General features: G+C 37.8%; 3 protein-coding genes across 4 annotated transcripts in view; 2 read left to right on the top strand and 1 right to left on the bottom strand.

The window, feature by feature from the left end:
* Positions 1-6,833, top strand: part of LOC125226087 (elongation of very long chain fatty acids protein 6) — a 67,040-nt gene extending 60,207 nt beyond the window's left edge. Inside the window, exon 4 of the mRNA XM_048129939.1 lies at positions 1,794-6,833. Within this exon, the coding sequence (XP_047985896.1) occupies positions 1,794-2,154 (361 nt within the window). The 3' untranslated portion in view covers positions 2,155-6,833. The remainder of the gene's footprint in view (positions 1-1,793) is intronic.
* Positions 6,834-7,851: 1,018 nt separating this feature from the next.
* LOC125226192 (uracil phosphoribosyltransferase homolog) lies at positions 7,852-11,255 on the top strand. Its single transcript, XM_048130107.1, has 4 exons — positions 7,852-8,019; positions 8,185-8,377; positions 9,152-9,319; positions 9,950-11,255. Exons 1-4 carry the CDS (start codon positions 7,892-7,894, stop codon positions 10,130-10,132), a joined length of 672 nt encoding a protein of 223 aa, XP_047986064.1. The 5' UTR covers positions 7,852-7,891; the 3' UTR covers positions 10,133-11,255.
* A 5,034-nt stretch (positions 11,256-16,289) lies between these two features.
* The window catches only part of LOC125226280 (four and a half LIM domains protein 2), a 45,691-nt gene continuing 35,861 nt past the window's right edge, over positions 16,290-26,119 (bottom strand). For both annotated transcript variants that reach the window (XM_048130211.1, XM_048130213.1), the window contains 3 exons: positions 19,329-19,498; positions 18,392-18,578; positions 16,290-17,918 (listed from right to left, as the gene is read on the bottom strand). In XM_048130211.1, the coding sequence (XP_047986168.1) occupies positions 17,761-17,918; positions 18,392-18,578; positions 19,329-19,498 (515 nt within the window). In that variant the 3' untranslated portion in view covers positions 16,290-17,760. The remainder of the gene's footprint in view (positions 17,919-18,391; positions 18,579-19,328; positions 19,499-26,119) is intronic.

The raw sequence follows: 26,119 nt of genomic DNA, 5'->3' as shown, positions 1-26,119 counted from the left end.
TTGTGCCACAAAATTTATTTATTTCTGTTTATATTATTTAAACAGTTAAAAAATAAACTTAGATACAGTAAATCGCTCTTAATCACTATTTAATAGCGTGTGGCAGTGGCAGCCTTGCAGCCGTAGCCACCGCGATACCCTAGTAGCTAGCCCCACTAGCCAGTTCAGTAGTCGAGTTTTGTATTTTTGGTGAAGGTTTGTTATATTAATTTTTGTATTTATTTTTCCTCTCTCAGTCTTATTTGACTCATTTCTGTGCATGTTATAAAACTGTGTTCGCCAATTTTGCGATAGACTCAAAAACTACTAAACGGATATTTATGTGTTTTTCACCTATGTATGAATAGAGTGATTATTGAGGAATGTTTAAGGTTTTCTTATTATAATTTGATTACTGAAACAAGACTGTGTGTATATATGTGCTAAAAGTCGGCAAAAATCACGCTGCTTAAGAGCTTCAATCGAAACCCTGTCCGTACGTACCGATCGACTTATAACAAAATAATGTATGGTGAAATTGTCGCTCTGATACCTACATAAATGTAGGTCTAGAAAAAAATTCGGCAATGGCTTATGTCTAACTTTTAATGATAACTGCTATAAACATGCTTTTCTTTTAAAGTTAAATGTTTACATATATTGTGATATTACGGTATTCCACAGAAACCAGAAAATGACTAATTTTCTCGAGAACGATCCCTCTGACTAGCAAAAAAATAGTGGTGCACCATTTCAAATGTTTAGTTTACATTCTTTGATTCAAATTACATGTTTGGGGAACTTTGTGAGGTTTTACTGCCGGTCTATAATTAATTATTATATTTCTTTAATAGTATTTGTCTTATTTCTTTTACTAAGCGATTAAACATCTCCCAGTAATGGAAGATCGCTTAATCGGAGCAATGTATTGCAACGGTAACCATTGGTGCCTATGGTTGCCAGATAATCGGGTTTAGGCGGAATTCTTCACGATTTTTTCTTGTTGTTGCACGGTATAATCTCACTATGAAAATGACTATGAAAGAAAAGAGGCAGATAAAATAATACGCCGAGCGAATCCGGTGCGGTTCGGTTATGGTAATATATTAGTAAAGGATGTAAAATGCCAAAAAATATGTTGTTTTATTTGAAAACTCGAAAAAATTAGACCAGTCCCGAAAGTACCGAAAATCCCGGGAAATCCCGGTTCCATATTACTTCGGTACCGAAAATCCCGGTTCTTTAAACCAGTACCGGTACTGCAATCCCTAGTTATTACATTGTCTTACTGGAAATAACTGTAATTGTCGTCATTAAAAGAAAAAAAAAACTGAAATCTAAGAAATGGCATTAACAACTATTAAATACACCAGCACTAAACGCAGGTTGTTATAATAGATGCAATTTATGCAATATATTTAAAAACTGTACTTAGGCTATAAGATTAAGTCAAAAGGTTAAAATATCTTGGTTAACAACAATATGAAATTATTATTATATTATTGATACACTAGCAGCTGATAGCTGATGCGTGTATATCACTGCACTTGTTGTTCTATAGTTAATGTTTATATTTCAGTTTTAAATGTTTATCAAGTCTGTTTTTGAAACTGTTCACTGAGGGAGCACTTATCAAATTGCAGAGCTATTATTAATATTTTTTAAATATGCTCATCATGTCATAAATGACCCAACACAATAAACGGCTCGATTATCCCAAATAAAAATCAGTATGTAATCAGTGTGTAGTAGGTGTTCCCGAGAATATATCAGCGATTAAAATGTAAGTCACCCTTGTTTTGTTATGTTTGCAGCGTGATGTACTCGTACTACGCGCTGGTGAGCATGGGCAAGTACCCGCCCAAGGTGCTGGCCATGACCATCACGGTGCTGCAGCTGACGCAGATGATCGTCGGCTGCGCCATCAACGTGTACGCCCACAACTACATCACCAGCGCCAGCGGCGCCTGCGGCATCAGCCAGTTCAACATCAAACTCTCCATGGCCATGTACTTCTCCTACTTCATCCTCTTCGCCCGCTTCTTCTACAAAGCGTACCTCTCCCCCAAGCCGGGCAAGAAAGCCAAATCCGAACCCGTCGAGAGCCAAACTCCCAGCGCCAAAAAGAACTACAACGAGTACCCTCGGCAACGGAACGGCGTCGTCGCCCACTAGTCATAGCGAGTTGTGATACGTGCTAGGTTATTGTACAGTTCCCGTATGGCTGCAAGGGTACCCGCCGGCTCCACCGCAACATTCACCCACAGCGTGATTCTTTCAATTACATTATTCGGAACAAACAACTTTCAAGTGACGCTAGCGAAACGTCAAACGTTGTGAATAATTTAATAGGTGATTAGGTTGAATAATGCTTCTCATTATTTGCTCATTTTGGTATTAGTTTCTTTTTATATCTAGATTAATTGGAACATAATGTGCGTCTCTCGCACATAGTATAAATATTCAATCAAATTATTCTCTCGGTAATGATGAGACTTTGATATCTACGTGACACCAGTCATAAAAACAGGCACGGTGGTTTAAATTTTAAAGTAGCGAATCGTAGGCAAAATGTAGGTAATTTTTAAAGCTAGGTTGTTGCGTTGCGGCCGGCGGCCCACCGGCCCGGCGCCGGCGCGATACATTCCGCTAGATTGTACAGCCGGCCACTAGACTCTGTCGGTAAACCTAACTAACTTCTAGACCAGAATAAATCGTCATCTATACAAATAAAATAAAAACACCAGATATCCTACCGGTAAGACATTAAAATATGTCGATTGAGAACATATTGACTTAAAAAAGTATGTGTAACTGGTTTCGCGAAGCACAGGCATTTTTTTTATAGTCCATTGTGGGCTGTTTTGTTGACACTCGATCAGATAGGATTACCGACCGCGTCGTGTCGTCTATCGGCTTTAGTGTACGCTTCTGTGAGTAGTGACGCCCTCCCAGAGTGAACTGATGCTTTTAAATGGGTTCTTTTTCTTTGTAACTTTTTTCGACGCTTTTATACATGAATTATATCTCTTGCATTAGGGTGACTGATTGTTGCAGTGGCGTTTAAAGAATATCTGCCACTTTAGAGCATATTTCGCCCGCTCTGTTAAACTTTATAGCGACTTTTACCCCAATTCGTACGGTCCGCTGTTTTCCGACCCATATAAAAGCAGTAGTTTTGTTGTTTATCGTATTTATTACTTAAAGAAAACTGAGTGATTTTAAGGTAATTTATTTGTAAATGGGTTATATACCTCTACATTTAGTAAGGTTATGGTTTCGCTGTGTGACCGTTGTTGTCTAGGTTAGATAACTTTGAATCGCTTGTCAAACAAGCGCACAAAGTGTAAGATTACAATTCCTGCTAGGGGAGTAAGCAATATTAATGTTTGATGAAATTGACAGTGCTTTAGTGGAGGCCTATGAATTAGATGGTCCAGTTCTATAAGAGTTCGCCGCATCTAAAATTACATTCACAACGGTTACAACTTTGAAACTACAATGATTACGCATAGTTTAAACAAAACTCTGAGAACTGAACCATCGGCGTGATCGTGTGCTAGCCACAAATAATTCCAAAAAAAGAACTTCAAATGTCTTTTGGCTTCGCCTCAATACTGAGCAAGCCAGTCGTCATAGAATTGTGCCATGTGGTACAGTCGCCATCAGATATATAAGAGCGCCCGAGGTACTCAAAAATATCTGAACACGCCTCTAACGCCTAGGCAATAGAGGCGTGTTCAGATATTTTTGAGTACCTCGGGCGCTCTTATATATCTGATGGCGACTGTACTGACGCTAGTATGTATAGCGCAACCAATGTGGCTACCATGATTGTATGACTCGATAGCTTAAACGTCACGGAGAATGACATTCAATGCATGTAGAAAGCGAATAGCGTCGCCAAACGGATACTAGAACCAAAAATTAGGTGTACGGCCACGGAATTTAATTTTTGATCCACTTCTAGCCCATTTTTGTAAAATTGTTTATTATCTGTGTGCTTTCGAATAAAAAATATTCTATTCTATTCTATTTTTATTCTGCAAACGCCATAGCTTAACTATGAAATTACAAAACGATTATGGCCCCTAAATGGCTCAATAATTAAAGTCCGTGAGTGTACACATTTTTCATGAAGTTTACGCTATCATTTTAAAACGTCATGGTAAGTGAAACTGTGCGCGGCTTCTGGTCGGAAAATTTAAATTTAAGTGTACCTCATTCGGAACGATGCATCGTTTTAAGCTCGTATCAGAGATTGTATAGGTTTTGTAAGAATGAAGCCAGAGCAGACGTTATACGTAGATTACGTAGCACTAAGGACGTCAGTGATTCTTTAGCATCGTATCTCTTGGGTACATGACATGATTGCTGGAATATTTTGACGCAAGACATTTGATACTTGTTCTTAATCACCAAGACGATTATACCTAAAATAAACGCGGGTTTTTATCCGGATTCTAACGTCACAAAGATGTTGGAAATACATATTTGTTTGTAAATATGCTAATATAATTCCAAGCCAATGCTTATGTTAAGAGCAGAGTAGGTACTACTACAGATTGTTGAGATTGACGTATGGATTTATCAACTTTTTCTTGTTACTCGTGAATTACTATTAAAGGTCTAGTATTTTCGAATTTAAATCAACCAAACTTGCATTCTTAGCTAGTTATAAGGCCGGTCCATAATGGGACTTCTACTAAAGCATGTTTTTGAACAGTAGTATTTGTAGCAAAGCAACTATTGTCTCCGAGCTGACGGTACGGAATTACAACAAGAAATTGTTGATGGACCCATTTTAGTCCTATCTCGTGACGGTTATATAGCTTACGAATATGGAAATATGCTTAGCATGTGGCTCGTGGCAAACAAAAACATAGCATTGCGAAAGATAGTGCTGTTTAGACCTGTGTGCGTGTCGATATTATAAACTAATGTGAGGTTAGCATGAAGTGATGCTAACTTAGACGCACACAAATTAGTTGTAAGCGTTACTAAAAGTCCAAAATAGTTAGTCATTTTACTATTAGTGTTGGAAATTCTGACAATTACGTACTTACATTTGGTCAGACATACGCCCTTAACTAGTGCTTTTGTGGAGATACCTGAATAGTGCAAAATATAAGAATTAACATTCTAAGGCTCTGAAACTTTACCTCTTCTTTAAGGGCGCTGAAATTCTACATACTTGTGATAAGTTATAGACAATTTAAAACACCTCCGGGTTATTCGACCAAATGTAAGGAATCATACCATAGACCCTGTGTCAGTGATATAAATATAATGTTCCCGTCAAGTACATAGTAACGAAAAATAGCATTTGAATTTAGATAATCGTTGTTGATATTTCCCCTGACATCTTACGGGTTTAGACCAGTTTAAAATTGAACTGGATCGCTGTCAAAGAGAAGGAAGACAAAAAATTTGACCTGTAAATGGACTCTTAACTTGGCATCTCTTTTTTGAACACAAAAACATGAGGTAATCTGTATGTGTCTATGTCTATGTCTATAAAACGTCTATTCCATCCGACGACGTCGTTGGCAACATTTGCCCCTAGCTCTAAATGTAGTCGGTTTTCGCCTTCTACTTTTCATTGACGAGATCCAGTTGTACAATAATTTTAGATTAGAAAATGTATTCCCTAAAATGACTTAAATTCGGTTGGCCATTGGACAACCATGTAGTGGTAGGCCTGGTCAATTTCGTCTAGTTCCACTATGCAAGTCACAATTACTAGCTAAGTTCTTAAAAGGTTATAAATAATTTATATTTTGCAGATAGGCTGTTATTTTTCATCGTCCAGTCCATTGTTTTATTTATGGATAGGTGGGTTTAGACATTATTTAGAATATTAAGCTAATATAAATATTTGATTAGGAAATATATTTTATTTGTTATGTATTTTGTTATTACAAACAAATCATAATATGGATTGAACCTTGTTCTGGGTTTATTGTCATTGAAACAAGTAGTGGATATTGTGATGTTTCTTATTTTGTTTTATGACAATTTTATTTTTTTAACTGCCTCGTTAATGAATCATGTATTTTTCAAATATGCAATGCAGTGATCAGAACAAAATGTTTGAATCAGTTGGTTATATTTTGATTACTTTCTAAAATCGATTTTGGTGCCACAATTAAAAACCTGATGAGGTGCAAATTTCAACTAACTTTGACATTCTGGCGTCATTTCAGTACAAAAACAATTTAATTGGGCTGGGTATTATATTATTAACTAAGAATAATTTTCTGATTAAGCGTTTATTACGCACGCTATTCTTTGTCATTAAATTTACTTATTTATCTTATGTACAGGGAAAGTATTGAATATAGATAGACCTTAATAATGTGCCAAAAATAACATAATGGGTAATTAGCTAATTAGCCCATGTATACTTATTTTTGACACTTTGTTCCTGTCTGTATCTACATCTATTCTACTACCTACTAAGCTTTTAACGATTGTACAATTTTAAAATGCGAAAATGCAATTTTTAATAGTATGGAAAGTATGTACCTATTATTGTTCAAACGACTATCACTGTGTAACCGAATATTTCATATACCTATAATGAATAATCAATATTCAGTAAAGACATTGTCATGAACATTTAGCATTTAATTATTTAATTTATATGCGTATTTTTCTCGCATTTACAATGCTGTTGTTGTTCTGCCTAGATTGGACTAGCGGTTACAGTTCCATAGTATTCAATAAAATATTTTTAAAATATATTTTTGTGAAAGTTTTGTGGTTACATTTCTGGAGAAAATATTGTCAGATGTCCATCTACAATCATTCATTTGTATTTTCTGGGCGAATAAAGCGTTAGTGCATTAACATTGATTGACTTTTAATTCTACCATTTATATTTTATTTATATTTTATTATAATAAAGATCGGCCACACCGTCGCCTAAAGCGTTGAAGTACCTACCTACTTCCTGTGTAAGTAAAGATAGGACGCTGAGCACGAGAAACCTAAGTTGATACTCCTGCGCCTAAGAGAATATATTAATAAATTCTAAACGAGATAGAGATAGAAACAGGTAGGACGATGTATGAAATTCCTAGTGTTAGTCCTATCTTTATCAAAATGTATGTCCGACGAACACGCAACGTGTAAACCGAGTCACAAACTTAATTATAGTGGAAAGCTTATTATAAAAAAAAAGTAAATACACTGGCAGAATAAGTCTAAATATTGTCAACTTCATCATGTCATGGCATGTCTCGAAGATAATTTGAAATTAGCGCCTTTTTTTTTAAAAACTTAGGGTGCGCGCCCACGAGCGACATAGGGATCATCCACATATTACGTCACACCAAATTTCAGGTTTTTGGACCCCTCCCCCCCCCCCATGTCACGCTTTTTTGTATCCCTTTAACAGGGATTGTCACATTTAGTATGACCCCTCCCCCCCCCTTACACTGTGACGTAATATATGGATGACGCCCAAAGTTGCTCGGCGACTTACGTATTTGTATGAAAAGTTGCGACGCTTCGTGTGCGTACTTTCATACTAGCCCATGGTCGCGACCAAAGAGCCAGAATCACTACGTTTTAAAGTCGCTTCGAAAAGTCGCCCGTGGGCGCACACTCTTAATTGACCGACTTTAACATTTACTTCCCAACCAATACCAAACTCTATTTCGGAAGTTCGGTTTCGCCGATGTGGAGCGAGCTGAGCAAGCATAATTTTTCAAACTTGGTTCTTGAGTTTGTTCTAGACACATAAAAATCTATACATAATACAAGGCGGGTTTAAATGTGCCTCAAATGTTGAACACAGCTGTCATGTCATCAATGACAACGACATTTGATTTGACAATTGTTTTCGATTTTTATTTCTTGTTCTTGTGTTATTGCTGCAAAGTGTTCGTGTTATTGTAAACCTTAAATGGATTTAATAAACAATGAAATCCGGCCATGGGATGCCGATGACGTTAAAGAACAGTTTGGGGACAGTCTCATGCTGTTGCCCTCGAATGACAACATCAAAGAACTGCAAAGTATTTTACGGGACAAGTAAGTGAGGTTACCCATCGTATGGTGTGATGGTGCAGAGTTTTTCAATGAGTTTCACTGCTAAATTGCATTAGTTTAAAATAAATCCATTCCGACACAAGGCAACTTATGCTTTCAAAGTTTCGATCTAATTAGCAGTTCTGTTGTCTGAACTTTAATTTACAGGAACACATCGCGAAGTGATTTTAAGTTTTATGCGGACCGTTTAATAAGGCTTGTGATCGAAGAGAGCCTGAACAAGCTTCCGTTTACGGATTGCGAGGTGGTGACTCCCACGGGAGCGTTGTACAAAGGGCTGAAGTATGGAGCTGGGAACTGTGGCGTGTCAATCGTGCGGTCTGGAGAGGCTATGGAACAAGTAAGTCATGGATGCAAATAAACTGAGCAGCTTCGCAAGGCAATGCCCTCGCGTGGCAAATGGCAAATGTAGATGTGCCTCGGCTGAGGCAGAGGTAGGTCAATGGCTGAGGAAATTGCACATGCTGCCTTGACCGTGGCATGCTACATTGGTTATTACTTAAGATATTTAATGTCGAAATTGTCTAATGATTTTTTTTTGTCTAGAAAATTTATGCAAGTGGCTTTTGTGGCATTGTAGAACTTCCATGGAATATAATATTAATACTAACAGGGATAGTAGCATGAGAATCTTATTCTAATATGTCTTGTTCTTCCTCGGTTCGTCATGGCTGAGGGTCGCGACCACATGAGGTCGTTATTTTTCGCATCAAAGCTCTCCACTCCGCACGGTCTTCTGCAGTCCTAGTAATAGGCGCCTGTGTTAATCCCTGGCAGGCCTTCTTAACGCTGTCCACCCAGTTGGTGGATGGCCACTTCTCCTTTGCTCCCGTCTGGCCACGTGTCCAAAGTAGTAAAGGATTTACTGGAGGCAAATGACAGACAAGTGGCAGTAAATTTTAAGCTCTGGCAGGATCGACACATTGGTGCAGCGCGCCGTCTATGGAATAGCCAACATCTTGTGCCAACACCACATTTCAAATGCATTGATTCTGCTCCGAGTACTCGCCTTCAGAGTCCAGTCCAGGAGGAATATGTGTAATCAAACTATAATTGAATTATTTACCTTAAATCTTACATTCTCTTACTAATATTTTTTATACTTATTTTGTAGGGTCTTCGAGATTGCTGCCGTTCCATCCGCATCGGCAAGATCCTGGTGGAGAGTGACACAGACACGCACGAGGCTCACGTAGTCTATGCCAAGTTCCCTGAAGACATCGCCCGGAGGCAGGTGCTACTCATGTACCCCATCATGTCCACAGGAAATACTGTTAAACAGGTGTGTTCAAATATTGTTTAAGATTTTCATTATATTTGGTCAATTATTATCATAGAGGAATAAGTGACGAAAGAGTTGTAACTCAAGACATCAGTAAATTCGAGTTAGAGCTCGTTCCCACTATGTCGTCTGTCGGGACGATTTTTTGCGCTGTTCACATTTGTCGGATGTCGGCCGACCCCGCCCGCGCCGCACCCCCTGTGCCCGCGCGTCGCTGCCGCTGGCATCGCGCGTACAGATTTTGGCGCGCAAGCAGTTGTGTTTTTCTTCGTAATAATGGCTGTATGGCGTAAATATTCCCAAAGTAAATCTTTCCCTCAGAATTGGGTGCACCCAATATCTTCTATTTTTAGCTGTCTTTCGTTTCCTCCACAATTAATACATTACAACAAAAGCTTCGTCGACTTCCATCGTGTACAGAAGCCTCTTTCTGACTGTCGTTTAATTGCACCAGCTGCGGTCGTTGCCGACAGCCGACTAGTGTGAACAGAGGCGCCGACACCCGATTAAAATCGGAATCCGACAGACGACATAGTGAGAAGTTGGGAACGAGCTCTTAGACTTTTCGTTCGTCACGACATTATTGACCATTATTGGTACCATTATTGACTGCTAACATATCACTTCCAGGCCGTAAATGTCTTGACACAACACGGTGTGAAGGAAGAGCGCATCATATTGTCTAATCTATTCTGCACGCCGGCGGCAGTGCAGGCTGTGGTAGACTATGTGCCCAAGATGAAGATACTCACCTCCGAGCTCCACCCTGTAGCGCCTAACCACTTTGGACAGAAGTACTTTGGGACCGACTGAGAGTTTATATTGACTATAACTATTTTGTCTGGTGACTTGAGACTAAACAAAAGGTTTACTATCAAAAAATTCTAATGCCAGCAGTACACACTATTTGAAAACTGGTCAAAAACTGACCCAATTTGGCTGAGGAGGGTGAGACATTATGAGTAAAAGCATGACTAGAAGAAAATACTGTATGTGTAAATACACTTATTGTAGTATACACTTTATTCTCAGCCTGTCTCATTTTTCTAGGAAAGTGTGTGCATATGTTAGTTTTTGGAAGTACCTAATATGAGTGATCTTTTACCCCAAAGAAATGTTGGGAGTTGATACGCTTTTCTCTAACTTGCTTGTTTGTAAAACTGCAGCTTCAATATTTTATAATAAGTCTGGGATAAATGTTTCACTTGATTTAAATAAAATTGTCTTCCTTCTATCATCTAAATGGAACATTTTAGAATGTTTAATGTTGACAGCTATTTATGGATACAATATTCAAAAAGATAAATTAATACCGATAGTTAGACGCATTTAGCCCAGTTGACCTCAAACTTCTTTATTCTAACAGGGGGCGATTTTTGAACTTCGATCACTTTCGTGAATGTAGTTTAATAATATATCCACTACTAACCTACTACACTTTTGATTCTACTAATAAAATTGAAAACGAATGGTAAATTAAATACGAGAATACAAATATAGCGCTCGTTTTTTTTTTATATAGCATATCGCCCGTTTTCCCCTGACATTTTTGAATGGCGAAATCGAGCGCTCTAAATTCAATGATCGGTCATCATATTGTTCATAAAACCACTGATGCTATATATTTTATACAATTAAAAATCATGCTAAGATTTAACAGTTGGTGATACTCTATTTAATTAATAATAAGTTTAAAATTCTATTTGACCGATGATTCATGAATACATGGTAGAAAATCTCAATAAAATAATTTTAGAAATGTAAGCTGTACAACTGAATAATATATTTTTATAGGCAAATTGTCTACAGAAAATATACAGCACGTAAACGTAATAAGGGCGATAAATGAAACCATGCGTATAATTCAATATTGTTATCATTAATTAAGAGGTGTTTTTGATTTACTCTTAATTTTCACCCCATAATGATTTTTGAAAAAAAATCTCAGCAGCAATGTACTGTAAACGTGGTTGGGATGACAATCAATGACAACTGTCAACGAGCGTTTAACGGGAGTGTGTTTGCATTACGTTGCGGGCCTAATTAATTTGTATGGATAAAAAAAAATATTTCAATTTTAAGTAAAAGTTATCTAATTACATTTTATACGTCTATACTCACCACCGTTAAGAGGTTCGCCCGTATTAGGTTTACACCTTGTATATCCTGGCCAAAATAAATGCATGAATTACAGCTAAATATGGCAAATATTCAATGGCATGTGCCTTGCTATATCAGATCTTGTGACTGGTCAGAACTCACTCAGAACGTTTATAAATTGTATTATACTAAATTGTAGTCATTAGGATTAAATGAGAATAAATTTGTTTATTTATAATTGCCCCTTTGTTTCCTTCTTTATCCTCGTAGGACCCGAGCCATTTTGAAATTGCCAACTTTATTAGTCTAAATATCGAATTAATTTGTACTTGCATAAGTTATGTACAACAATGACACACAATGGTGAACGTAGCCAGGCCTACGTCACTCGCTCGCGGTCGCGCGTTATTGTTAAGTACCTACACGCTAGCCGTTCATTTGAATGAACAAGTGGCCGAGGTGCGGGCGCCACGCGCCCGCCTGTGTTTTCTTTTTAGTCGCGTGGCACGTACTACTATTCCTCCGAGTTTTACGAAGTAACTTATTAGTATTAGTTAAGAGGATACGGTAGCGAAAATGATATAAAATGGAAAGAAGCCCCCCTTTCAACTTGGGAATTTTAGTTAAATATACAAGTGTTATTAACTAGATTTATCGAAAAAAAAAATGTCCATTAAGAATCCATATAGATATTTTAAAATAGTACATTACGATACAAGTGCGTAATAAAAAAGGAAGTTCGAAACGAGTGGCGATAAATTAAAACACGACCGAAGGGAGTGTTTTAAATCGACACGAGTTACGAATTTCCTTTCCGCACGTGTATCGTACGACGTTTTTCAGTACAGATGAGCCTCTGAAGTTTCGACCTGGCATATAATGAACCACTTCTCGCACTAGTGCGTAAAAAAAACAACATCTGTACTGAAAAAATCTTTAAAATCGAGGTTCCGCTCTCGACTCTTTCCTCCTTCAAAACTTATCAATCGGAACGAAATTTGAGAATCTGAATAACAATGAAATAATCTATGTCGGACCGTTTAGTTTTTTTGGTTAATTGTTACCAATCTTGAGTATCACACCTTTTTTTGCGCCACAATGAAAAAGGCCGTTTTTGGAAATTTTTGATTGGCTCTAGAGTCTTTAAAAAGCAGAATAACAAAAAAATCAAAACGGTCCGACACAGATAAAAATAATAACAATCTGTGTTGAAAAAATCATTGCTCTATCTTCAAAGACCAGGGAGGGAATAGTCGAGAGCGTTTGTATGGAGAATTGACCCCTACCGTATCGTCTTAAATAAAGCGTAGGTATTCGTCGTTTTGCGAGCAAGAGAAGTTACGTTAGTAACTTATTAATAATCTAATCTGTGACGTAGCAGAACAATTCTCACAGTTTGCACATTTGGATTACGTCTTCGATATTGATAAAATAGCTTTTGCCCGCGGCTTCGCTCGCGTTAGAAAGAGACAAAAAGTAGCTTATGTCACTCTCCATCCCTTCAACTATCTCTACTTAAAAATTACGCTACGACACCTGAAAGATGGTTAAATTAGCTGCCTTAGCTAGATTCCATTACATAGTTAGTTACATATACACGACGACTTAATTCGTCGCTCCGTTTTGCCGTGAAAGACGGACAAACACACGGAATAAAAAAAACAGTGGAAATGGCATAAGCCTCGATTACTATCAGAACCGGTGTCGTCAACACGCACACTGTCGTAACGTTAACTACATAGACATACCGCACCTGATTGGTCGTAATATTTCATTATAATTTTAATAAGAACCAATGCCAGTTAGTACACTTTGAACCTTATGTGTACAACGTACTGTTTAGATTTGATTACATCAATTGTCAGTTATGATGTATTAAAACGAAAAATGATAATCGCATAGATAGTTCTGCCATCTAGCGTCGAGTAACCAAAGTAAAAAGCTCCGATAACAGAAAGTAGTTCGGCCACTTGACACTAGGTTGTAGCACTGTCTATGCGCGATTAGCGTAGAAAATAGTGATGTGTGTCGCGTGCAGAGCGGGTTATCGATAAAAAGGTAGATGATGAAGTATGTGCAGCGTAGGGCAAATAAAATTAATTTCGATGGAATAGAATAGAATACAATAGAATATATTTATTTGTAATAATTGTACATGGCGGATAATTACTTTATAATACGTTATTTTATGCATCATAAATAGCCGCGATTGTTAACTAATAATTGCAACTTAGCACAAAGTTTTATTTTTCTCGGAGTAAAGTAAATTCCGGTAGTTGATCTGGATCTATTTTTGATCTTTTTGGACTTGTTTGACAGTCAGGGTTAAAATTACCAACTCGTTTTTTAGCATGACCTCGTATATCTTCTTCCGTGCGCATTTTTTATTAGTGACTGGATTACTCTCCATAAGTACATATGAACCACGTTTAAAAGAAATTCGTACGTCATCGTCTTTTCGCGTTTTTTTTATTACTCCGGGACTGTCCTCCTCAAGTACAGACGTACCCCGTTTAATTCCTGTTACCTGGATACTACTGCTACGACTTTTCTTCCGTGGTGTAAAGTCTAGGCTTTCTTCTGCCACCCATTTTGTTAAAGCTGTGGATTTGGTCATAACAGTTGTACTATGTGTCATTTCATTTATTTGTTTCTTTTTTCACATTTATATTACTTAACTCGTATATGTCTTGTTTTCTAGAAGGACCAGGCATATTATAAGAGATATCGAAACTTGCGTCTTCACTCGGTTCATAAGATTTTTTTGTACAGGGTCCAGAGTTGGAATCACAGTCATTACTGAAATCCGCCTTTCTTTTTTTAGATAGGTTTAGACTTGTTTCACCGCCGGTGCTTATATGCTAGAAATCAATTAAAATACGTATAGGTTGGATTTTAATAACAAACTTGCATAAAAATCAAAACTGTACCTACTAATACGTCTAATACATTGTTCAAATAAGACTGATCAATAAATGCGTTATATCCTCAAGTCATTTGCTTACTTAATTATTGCAGACATCACTAACACAGAGTAATTAATACAGTAAAAGTAAAAAAATATATACTTACATCATAGAATGTAACTATTTTCTTAATCGGGATTGCACCCTTAGCTAAATATCTGTACTATCTGTAGCCTTTTGCCGTTATAAGAAAATCATTCTCGCTGAAATGAATCGAACATATGGTACTGGAATATATATTATACTCACAGAACTAGATTTAGATAGAAGAAACAAGTTCATCTATTTGTATCGCGGCTGAGCGTGTCAGATTTTGTACTGAAGTTGTTACTTGCCTGTGTTTTTAAATATGTCTCAGGCCTCTAAGTGTTCATAATTTTTGTGTTGTTGTAATTAAATATCACGTAACGAGGCATTTTTAATGTTTTTGTTGACTTCAACTTACAAAATCTGACGCACGAAAGCTGCAAGCTGCGATTAAAGACGGACAACTCAGTGGATTTCACTGAGTTCATTTGACACGCTAAGTAGATACGTTTGCTTGATCTATGGTATATATGACATCTGTGATTATACTACTCTTTGACTGGAATTCACTGGCATCCAATTCTGTCTCCCGGTAGCATCGATCCATTTTTCCTTTTGAAAAGGATCTTTAGGAAACCTAAAATAAGTGAAAAAGGATAAATATGATATCACCAAATATTCTTTACTTATAGTTAACCGACGAACGGTTATATGTACAATAAACCACATTATTACATAAATTAAATTTGTATAAACTTGAAAACCACATAATTCAACTTACATTAATATCAAACACTGCACAAAAACAATGTCGATAACTTTATCGACATTATCGACAACACCCCGTGTCTATTTCTACGGGTCAACGGACGATCGAGTAGCGAATGTTCTAGTCTTTTGGCGATTTAGCTTTGCTTTTCGCTTAATGCGAATAGCGACTTTACTACATGATGATAGAGTTTATTTTTGTGAGGCTCATTAATAAAAAAGTGTCTCGCGTAAAATAAATCACAAATCTATTAAAATAAAATTAAATAATGCATACCGATGGTACGAAACGCCACCATGGGAGATACTTTTGGTGCTGCTTTTATTTTTGCACTCCAAAACGGAGCAAGTGGGCATGTTCACCAGCTTTTTCCTTTTTTTTCTTTAAGTGCACAGACAAACGTCACTCGCGAGTCACTGCGTCGAACTACGGCCGAGTCGCGCGGAGTTATGCCCGACTGGGCTTAACTGTGGCACACGCGCCACGCCCCCTTTACACTTCTACTGTTTTTTCTGTTCTGTGGACAAACAAACAGACACACACTCTTTCCCATTTATAATATTAGTATGGAAGTATGGATAATTGTGGGCTGGTAAAGTACCTACAGGATGCTGAGCAAGATCTAACATTTTCCCTCAAATCAAATGTCCCAGGAAATTTGAATGAAACTTTCGTTACCGAAAATGTGTAGAAATCTGGTACTTAAGTGGTTAGTTCCGAAGTCGGGGTATTTGTGAATGTGGTTTATTTTTCCCATAATATCTCATGACCTCAAGATGAAAATAGTCAAATATATTTATGTATATCATAGACTAATAATCAAAGAGGGGATACCTGCGCTGCGTGCAATAAAAATGATGCTTATATTCGTAGTGTCAAATTGCGGAACTACCGCGTATCGGTATCGCTACTTGACACTAGATGTCGCCAGCAGTGGTCAACACATTACAGCATTGATTATTAGTTTGCTAAGGCCCACTTGCACCAAACATTTAACTCGGGGTTAGTGGGCTGTCATCTGTCAAATTCCATATAAAATGGTGGGTTAACCCTCCATTTTCGTTGGTGCAAGTGGCCCTAAAGGGTAATTAGGAAGTGAAACAAACAATAATACTTTTAATGGTTTATTCAGTTTCGTAGTTTATACAATCTATGAGTAGATAGATACAAAGATTTAAATTAGATCAGATCACACAGCTAAACAGTTTAAAAGTGTACACATTAATATAAATTTATATTTTCAACATTCTAATAATTTATCCTTTAACAAGTACCCATAAGTGATCCCTGATCGTGGTCTCATTCAACACAGATGTTACCCTACTTTAATAATTATTACCTTGTAAAAATAGCGATAACATTCATTGTAACACGAGTAATTCTAATTCGAGAACAAAAATATTTTTTTATTTTTTTATTAGTAAAAACTATGACAAGTCGTCATGTAAGTGTTAGAAAGCGTTTCCGCGGCGCCACCGGCGCTCGGCCGCCCTCGTAATAAGTGCGCACCTACTCCCGTAGTAAATAAATACTTACAAGTATAACACATATCATTAAAATGTCAATTCTTACCCTATGTTACGAGTTTTAAACAATAACAAGCACTTATCACTCCAAATTGATGACGGTTTGAAAGCTATTGGAGGCTAAATAATACTTTAAAATATGTTTTCATTGTTTCTACAATAGCTGTCAATGATCGTCATTACAATATGGCGATTTATACAAATTAATGGCAAACCTATCTTTGCTAGTGAGTAAACGCAGCGATATTATTTGTTTGCTGCAACTCTTGTCACTCGCAAAGATTTGTTTGGATCCTACCTAGATAGATCCGGTCGTCCCGGACTTAATCATGTTGTAAATTATATCGTCGAAATACATGTACAACACAAATCATATATACCCTCGAAATTGACTTAGATATGTTATTAAGGCATCGCGTGAATCGCACTAGGTAAATTGACAATAAACTCTAAGGGACTAATACAACAGCTAAAGCAAAATTGTATGGCAATTAGCATAAATACATAATTATGTATAATGATCCTAAATAAATAGGCGTGGATGGATCACTGGATTAGTGACAACTGAAGCTTACAGCCAAAATATATAAACACCTTAAACAAAACGAGTAGAAAAGCGAAATTAAATACTCATACATTTGTGCATCCACTTTATTTTTTTTAGTTTTTCTCGAATTTTTGTATAAAAATATTAGCAACGCTTCGGTCAGACTAATTTGCCTTTTCGGAAGTTGGTCGCGTCGACAAGGTCGAACAGGTCTCTCGGCGGGTCGCGTCCCTTCGACTCGACCCAGTCCTTGGCGCTAGCGACTACCGGCAGTACGGTTTTTTCGCTGCACCACAAATTAAACACGAATCAGTTTGGCTGAAAAATCGTGCTGTTAGAAAAAAAAGCGAATTAAATTGCATTATCTGCGGCACAAAATGGCCGCTGTTGAAAGCGCATTCCAATTTTGAAATTTGAATATCGAAACCGGCGCAGTTTTAATGTAAGCGCGTGATTGCGTCACGGTGGCGTTCGTTAGTCGACTTGGCGTTGTGTGTGTGGTGTGTTTACATGAGCTTCTGCTTGGCGCACTCGGGGCAGATGATGTCGGCGGCGTCGGTGATGAAGCCCTTGCCTACCAGCGAGGTCTGGCACTGCGCGCAGATGAAGCAGTCGTTGTGCCAGTGGCGGTCCTCGAAGGAGATGAAGCGGGTGCCGCCGATGCCTGTAAAAATAAGTTTATTTTATTATTGCCTATCATATTTGACACTCAATAAAAAAAAATCACCGTCGATGTGCGTCAATATAAAAATAGTACCGAAAATTCGAAATCAAGTATTAATTTTGTGCAAGCTAATGTTGTCGGTCTACTAGCGCCATCTATCGTCGAGTAGCAAAATCATCAATCAACCCACTGCCATCTAGTAATAACTACAAGTGGAATGAAATATAGAATGCATCAACGAATAGAACAATTGAAATGGAATTCGTGCCGTTGCAGAACGTGTTCTCTAGTTGTGTAAGAAATTCAAATTCGTTATCTACACGCCAAAACTTGAGATCAGTGCAGGCGGTTTGGTACAACTTGCATCCTCGCGTATATATATAAAACGCGACTTCAAGTATGGACTCGCGGGCGAGCTGTGTAGATCGTCAGCTGTTTTTTATGTCCCTGTTCGTCACAGTAAGAATACTGACCGGTGATGGGCTTGGCGCACGACGTGCAGCGCTTGGCGAACAGCTCCCCGAAGCAAGTGGCGCAGTATGGCTTCTCGTCGCGGGACGTGAACCGCTGTCCCGCCAGCGACGTGTTGCAGTTGGTGCACGTGAAGCATTCGCGGTGCCACGGCTCGTTCTTGTACGTCACGCCGCCTTGCGTGATGATCTGGAAGATGGAAGATTGATAGATTAATATTTGGATGGTCTGGATTCTTGTGAGCATCTAGACAAAGAATATACACTTAACTGTGCATACTATCGGTCGTCGGTCGTGGACGTGGCCTTGACGTCCGATCGAAATCTGGCTCGCTGGATGTTTTGGTTAGCCGAAGCCACGTCCCGAAGACCGTGCACACTGATCGGTCGCGGTCGCGCGACCGCGGACGTCCGCGTAGTATGTTCCTAGCTTAACGTACGGTGTTTTAAGGGTTACATTGTGCAAATCTGTCAACACAATATAGTTAGTAGATTAGGCAGCTGCGTACGAAGATTTGAAGACTGCATTTGATAATATTAGCTCAGGATGACCGGGACAGGTGGCATACTAGAAGAGAGGCTTAGTTAGAAGTGGGTGATATGATTATGAAGGATTCCGAACACCGAAATTCACGAATCGCCTTTTCTTCAACTGCAATTTCTTCAACTTTGGTGTTCGGGGATGACCCCTTGATTTTTGCCTTTATTTTTCTATCTGTCTCTCTCTCACCTTGTTGCACTAGACGCAGCGGGTAGCGAACTTGACCTCATAACAGCTGGCGCAGTAGATTTCCTGCTCACGGGGTTGATGCTCTTGGTGCCAATCGGGTTCTTGCACACTACGCACTTTTTTCCACCGCCAGCTATAGTCCTTCCATATGGCAACACCACAAGACATATACCTAGCGAGTATCTATCTCTTTCTCTCGTTCAGTCTTACCTTGTTGCACTTGACGCAGCGGGTAGCGAACTTGTCCTCATAGCAGCCGGCGCAGTAGATTTCCTGCTCACGCGGGATGAAGCTCTTGGTGCCGATCGGGTTCTTGCACACTACGCAGCAGAAACACTTCTCGTGCCACTGTCGGGTCTTGTACTCCATCTTCTTGGTTCCTGGGGGAGATTAAGTTGCGTTAGTTGATGGGTTATGATAAAATGCTTGTGACTCTGATTTGTGAGCCAGACAACGTTTTTAGGCGTTAGTACCTATAGGTAATAAGATGGTTTTTCATAAAAGTTTCAAAATGCTCGTAAATGGAAGTGTAAGTTATAGGTCGATTAAGGTTTATTATACATAAGTAAAGACAATTAATGGTTGTAGCCGCATCCCATAAAAATGTAGGTACAAGTTCTAACTGATTTGTAATTTAATATGGAGTTAAACCATAATAAATAACCTTATCCAACCGGTATCGATTGGCTGTTTATATTTTTATTGCGTCCTTATTTGGATGTTTACAATGACTTTATTAATAAAATGTCACATATAATAGGTGTGTAAATTTTAATTGATTGAATATTTGATGTAATGTTTGAGACCAAGGACTTAAATAACTATTACCAACATGCACGTTCAAGGTCAGAAAATGTAGTGTATAAACAGCCAACTATGAGTTAGTCGGCTACTAACCCGCGCAACAACGCGTAAGTGACTCTTTGACAAGTGTCTCTATTTAAGAAAATAACTTGTTGGTCATACAATATAAACCTTTTGTACCTAGTTGTAGTAAAATAGTGCTATAGCCATTACAATTGAACCTATATCGTGCCTTGCTGTTTTTTTCACCAGGAAGTTCTATAAGTATAGAACCAGCATTACAATATCTATTCATACAAATTTGGAAGTTCCCTTATTCGTGTTTATGACATCATAAAAATCGTTTGCGTGTCTCCGATACATCAGATTTGTATGGAGATTCGTCCTTGAGCTTGCAAGCGGCATCGATATTTCGACCCGTTATATTTGGATGCACGCTATGCATTGTAACGTCGTTCATCGAAGGTAGGGCTATCTACCAAAAAAAGAACATTAAAAATCAGAACTCTGAGTTAAAATACCTTACTTCTTCTATGTATTTAAACTTTCGTGCAAGGAGTGCAGCCGCCGCTGGCATTCTTATCGATGTCATGTCTGATGAACCATCACCATAATGATGATTCGAAACATGTCGATGATCGCCACTAGCGACGAAAAGGAACGAGAAGAAAAACAGTGCTTTTCAAATGACTGACTAATGTTAAGTAGGTAGTTTTGTTCGTTCAAATTGTACGCCAGTTTGAACTAGTTGAAGCTTCCTCAAGGGGATAAACGATAACTTTGCAAGGATCATGTCAAAATCTGCAATTTATAAGGTTTTGTGGTTTTCAAGTTTTCGCCTTTAGACATGTTTTTATCGTTGGAACGATTTCGATAAAGTTGTTCGATGCAACATTGAAGTTCGCGTGCAGAACACGTGGATAAAGCGAACTTTACGTGACTTTACTAGGGGGGTGTTTTATTTATATTGAAGGTATCGGTTACTATAACTACTACCTTACAGCTAGCTAGCATGAGCATTATAGTGTGAAATGTCAAAGAGTAGTAACAAATAAAGCTGTTTTTTTAGGTAGGCTAATCGATACTCATTCTACTTTGTGCGATGTCCAGGGTTCAAAAAAGGTCATTTTTGATGTCACGGGTCACGGAATATTTGTTGCTATTATTCAAGTACATCCCTAATGGTATAGGTAATAACTGTCGTCTAATCATTACGATAGTCAAGCCTTATAAGTTTGCTGTGGGATTAGAAAGATTTGGGTATGTTTGTCCTTTAAATAATAATGTAAGTAGTTAATAATTATGCTTCCCCCATATTACGCACAGACAAGTAGTCAAGTAATATATATTTGTCTGTCTGTACTCAATTAATCATCATTATTGACTGATCTCGATCCAGTTAAAGTCAAATAATTTCAATAACCGTACGCCACTGCCCATTGTTCTCGAGTGAAAGGTCCGCGATTGACAACTTTTACCATCCCACGGGCAGCAGACTGATTTTAATTGCTAATCATTAGGGCTCACGTCCATTGAACTACTAATTGTATAGCGAAGATAATAATTATTGTGAATTATAATTTATTTAATTAAACAGGTATTTAATAAGAATAGACGGTATATTAGATTTATTACCTACAAATCGGCTCTTGATTTGAATTAAACCGAGGAGAGTAAAGGGAGTAAGTAATTAAGTTAGAAAACTAATAAACAATAACCCCCTTATTCATAAACGTACTCTAAAGTTATCAAGCGGATAAAGTTCGTTTGTCCCTTTCCGACGTATTGGTGAGATAGAAAAGGACAAAGGAACTTTAGAGTACGTTTATGAATAAGGGGGTTAGTATTTATTGCGTGGTCTATGGCTTGCTAATGTGCGAAGGTAATTGTTTACTATCTAGGTACATTTTATAACCTAACCTAATGCTACCTACTACACGTAGCACACGAATTGGTAATTAAATAATTGTGCCCACCATGCAAAATTTACCACATTGTCGCTCGCTCAAGCATATGGACGCTTTCAAATTTCCTCTTTAGGTATGGTAAGCGACTACCATTTACTTGAGAATGTTACAATACAATATTTTAAAGGAAGTCGTAAGTACTTAATTCTAAAAGTACCTATACCACATACAATATCTACTATGTTTAAATCCTTAGCATGGTATGGTGTTGCCGACGAATAATAGCCGTCATTCGATCAAATTGGTGTATCCAAGTATGCACATTGCACAGCGATAAACGCTTGCAGCTTAAACACACAAGGCCTGCACCATTACGCGCTAAACGCTCCTCTGACACGAGCAATTTGCATTTTGAGGCCTAGATTACGTTCAGTTTGTGTAAGCATGTATTGCATGGTCATATATGATTGTACATAAATGTACAGTGTGTAAGACCTTATACGGGCGATACATTAAGTACTATCCCACAGAAAATCCTGACAGAGCTTATTTATATGTTTTGATATTCATGTGTCTATTTTGGTTTTGGCTACTATGGTGCTAGTGTATTTGATTTTGTCTCTAGTACAGTCAGCATGAATAAGTGCACCAAAAAGTGTCTAACATCATGAATAATTAACTTTTCTAAAAATAGATACAAATCTTATACAGTTCGTGGTTAAGAATGCCAAAGTTTAATTATTCGTTCTATATATCACGTCTCTTGTTTAGCGGTTAAAGGATGGTAGTTCCTTCTACTTCTTTTCGCTCCTTTTGATGCTGATTGTAGCAAGTATTTCGGCGGTAATCTTAGTGCAAAATAAGTAGTGTTATGGACCGGCATCCTTACCTCGACCCGTGAGTAAGTGGGCACGGGACGTGGGAGGCAGTAACGGTGTCGATCGTAATTGCGGCTCGGCTGGTGACAGTTTCGCATTAAGTTGAGTTCGATGATGGTGACGTACTCGTAAGGCTCTGTTGATTTATTTAGGCGGGCCGGTTTTGATCGAATGTCCCTTGAGCCATAAGTTCAGTAGCTAATTTGTATTTCTTTTACTCAAAATTGCAGCTAAGTAAATTTAATACGTTTAAGTAAATCGAAAAGAACAGAAACTCGATGACTCTTCACCGCCATTGCGCCAATAAAATGAACAACTTTTAAATGAAATTTCAATAAAATGAGCTTATCTGCGTGAATTCGTACAACCAGGGTAACACAGTGTAATATTACAGTTTAATGTAGTTACATACTTTACTTACCCCCTTATTCATAACCGTTCACTAAATTTATCAAGCCCATAAAGTTCGTTTATTCCTTATGTCGGATTGGACTGACAGAAAAGGACAAACGAACTTTATCAGCTTGATAACGAGGGTTAGACGACAAATCCTTATAACCAAATACAAATAACTGTATTCGTTTCAGTTACATGACTTATAAAAAACTTATAAAAATAAATGAACTAAACAAATTCATAACTTTCAGAGCATATTTATAAACTGAGGTGTTAAAACATGTATTTTAACATTTCAGTTTATAAATTGTCAGGTCAGCCACTCTAATACACCTTGACTTTTTGTTTTAAAAATAAAAAGTGGATCATAATGTTATTTACGTTTCGGTGTCGCAACGAGCCGTGTGTCCGACCACGTCGACCACAGGACACCGGATACTTACTGCGGTTTACGGTAAGAAACTAGAATGCTTAAAGCTATGGATCGTGATACTTTTGGCGTTTGTAGTGCTTCTCAACGATGTCGCTTCATATAAATGTAGCATATACAATTTACACGGTTCTCTTTGCATAGTGGTTTAACATAGTATTACTCATTAGCACGGCAACGTGAAAGCAAATATTCTTGAACGCAATACTTGAATTGAATAGGTACTCGTAATATTAGATCAGTGAAATAGTACTTAATTGAAAGCTGTTTTTGTTTAGCAATAAAAGTTAATTCGAAAGTACATTTACACGTAAATCCGAATTGTACATCTATTGGGGTCTAGTCGTAAAATAACTAAATAAATAACATAATTAAAATCGTCACTACTCTGAAAAAAAAAACTTGTATATTCTTCTGTCAATAAAAAGAAAAATGTAAAGTACAATGGGGAAAATCTCGACTGGAGGGCAATTTTAACTAATCCATGTTTTCCATTATTACACTATGATGTTGAGTTCTACATGTATCCACTGAACACGTCTACCATTATGCAAACACATTGTAAAACATGGAAAAAATGGACCAGTTACATTTGTCCCCCAGTCGAGATTTGCCCCGCTGTACCTAAGTAAGTATGTATGGAATGCGTACCTATAGACTTACTACGTTACTAACTTCGTAACGTACGTAACTTTGAGTAGCAGTGTGAGATACGAATTTTTTTTCAAAGTAGTGACGAAATGTAATTCTGATTCACGCACTTTCGAATTGTGATGCCGGTTTTATAGCGATGTACATTTGTACAAACAAGAGCAAGTATACACCGTGGCTACGCGTTGCAGGACCTTCTACGATTGCTACGCCGTAGCATATTCAGCAGATTACATTACAACCTGACGGATCAATCCAATGCCACAATTCCATCCGAGTGGATTTATATACCCTTTTTCGTTCTAGCGCAAAGCCGATTATTTCAAGAGGAAAACAAGATTTCAAACGAATATAACTGGGTAACTTTGTGAAGAAATTGATTTTGGGTAAATCATAGCCTATTAACGAATGGTGCCGATTCATTGAAGCGCCAAAAAAAATACCTTTGAGTGACGCCAAGCGATCGTGTCCGTGCCCCAACTTGTACAGTCGAAAACATTTGACGGGCATTGTATGAGACGTCTAAAGTTGAATTTACACCTGTATGTTACTGCTGCAACTTTTGAAACAATATGCCAAAAACAGATGCAGATATTTGCCACTCACTCATACGGCTCATACCCATAGTTGCATCTCAAAACTTGCAGGTGTCAATTCAGCTTCATCCATATAAATTAACATCGTTGGGGTAAATCTCCTCCGCCCCTTTGTTAGTATAGGCACCTATCCTATAGGTACGAGTAGGTACAACATGTTGCACTAACGAAGTTGTATCGGATAGTTTTGGCCACGTGAAGCCAATATTTGCTCAATTACCAGTATTTGCCGTGCGGAGTGACGGCAAACAGTCCCACGCCGCCATTACATCATCGGCCTTCGCGTTGATTCATGAAGTTTTGGACAAGTTTTAAATGTATATTGTATTATAACGTAAGATTTAAAATTAGGCATGAGTATTGAGACAATTGAAAGTGAGTTACAATTCTTGAATTTCAAGTCAAGACGCTGTTTTTTCAAGTCTAGTGTAAATAAGTACTCATACTCAGTTTCTTTTAATATGAGACCGACCCCAAGACACGAGTGTAGATAAAGTAAAAAAAACTGGCTGTTTTGATTGTTGGATATTAACATTTTAAATCAACATTAAAATTTATGTAAACGTTCCTGTGTGCCCCTAATAGGTGCTTCGACAACGTAAAATATTGCAAGTAACTATAAAATTATGATCTCCATGTAAATATACAAGACATTAAATAGGGTATAAATGAATAATATAACAAACCTTAATTAAATACGTATTATACTATTAAAAAGAAAAAAGTCTTAAATTATACTTATATAAAAACTTAAAAACCATGTTAATAGTTAAGTATCCCATTCACTAGCCGGAAAAAAATATAGAGAATTTTAAATTACCTCATGGTTCATCCTTTGGGCCCTTATTAGTAGGCTACAAAGTATTAACCGCGAAGTGATTAATACGACAGGACAGTATAATAAAGAGTACTATACCGTACAGTATGGCCACTCTCGGTTACCTCACAGTTACCGCCTGTCAAGAACGCGAAAAGTCGACCTGTCATATCTCACTTATACAAGCATGGTACGCGTTCACCTACACGAGCTTAGACAGTGTGCGTAGGAACGCGCCTCTTTCATATATTTGATCGTCAGTGTCCGAGGTGTGTGTGCCAATGACGACAGTATACATTAGAATCAAGGAGGATCGAGTTTTATAGAGAGTTATTGTCAAAGTAAAATGTGTAATCATAGTGCATATACTGCCACCTCCCGACACGGGCTTAAAACTTTTGGACCTCAATTTTGACAATTTGGCCCATATTCTTAGCTTGCTATGTGTTAAAATTTCAAATATTAATATTAGCGCCATCTAGCCGAGCGTCCCGCAAAGGTGTAACGCCATCTATGTCACCG

This window comes from Leguminivora glycinivorella, chromosome 5 (assembly GCF_023078275.1).
Source record: "Leguminivora glycinivorella isolate SPB_JAAS2020 chromosome 5, LegGlyc_1.1, whole genome shotgun sequence".
Taxonomy (NCBI): Eukaryota; Metazoa; Arthropoda; class Insecta; order Lepidoptera; family Tortricidae; genus Leguminivora; species Leguminivora glycinivorella.
This window is presented reverse-complemented; position numbering and strand designations above follow the sequence as displayed.

Bases quoted from the DNA above. Each gene is read 5' to 3' on its own strand.
- LOC125226192 (XM_048130107.1), top strand. From the start codon at position 7,892: ATGGATTTAATAAACAATGAAATCCGGCCATGGGATGCCGATGACGTT. The intron at 8,020-8,184 runs GTAAGTGAGGTT...TTTAATTTACAG, and splicing joins CAAAGTATTTTACGGGACAA to GAACACATCGCGAAGTGATT. The intron at 8,378-9,151 runs GTAAGTCATGGA...CTTATTTTGTAG, and splicing joins CTGGAGAGGCTATGGAACAA to GGTCTTCGAGATTGCTGCCG.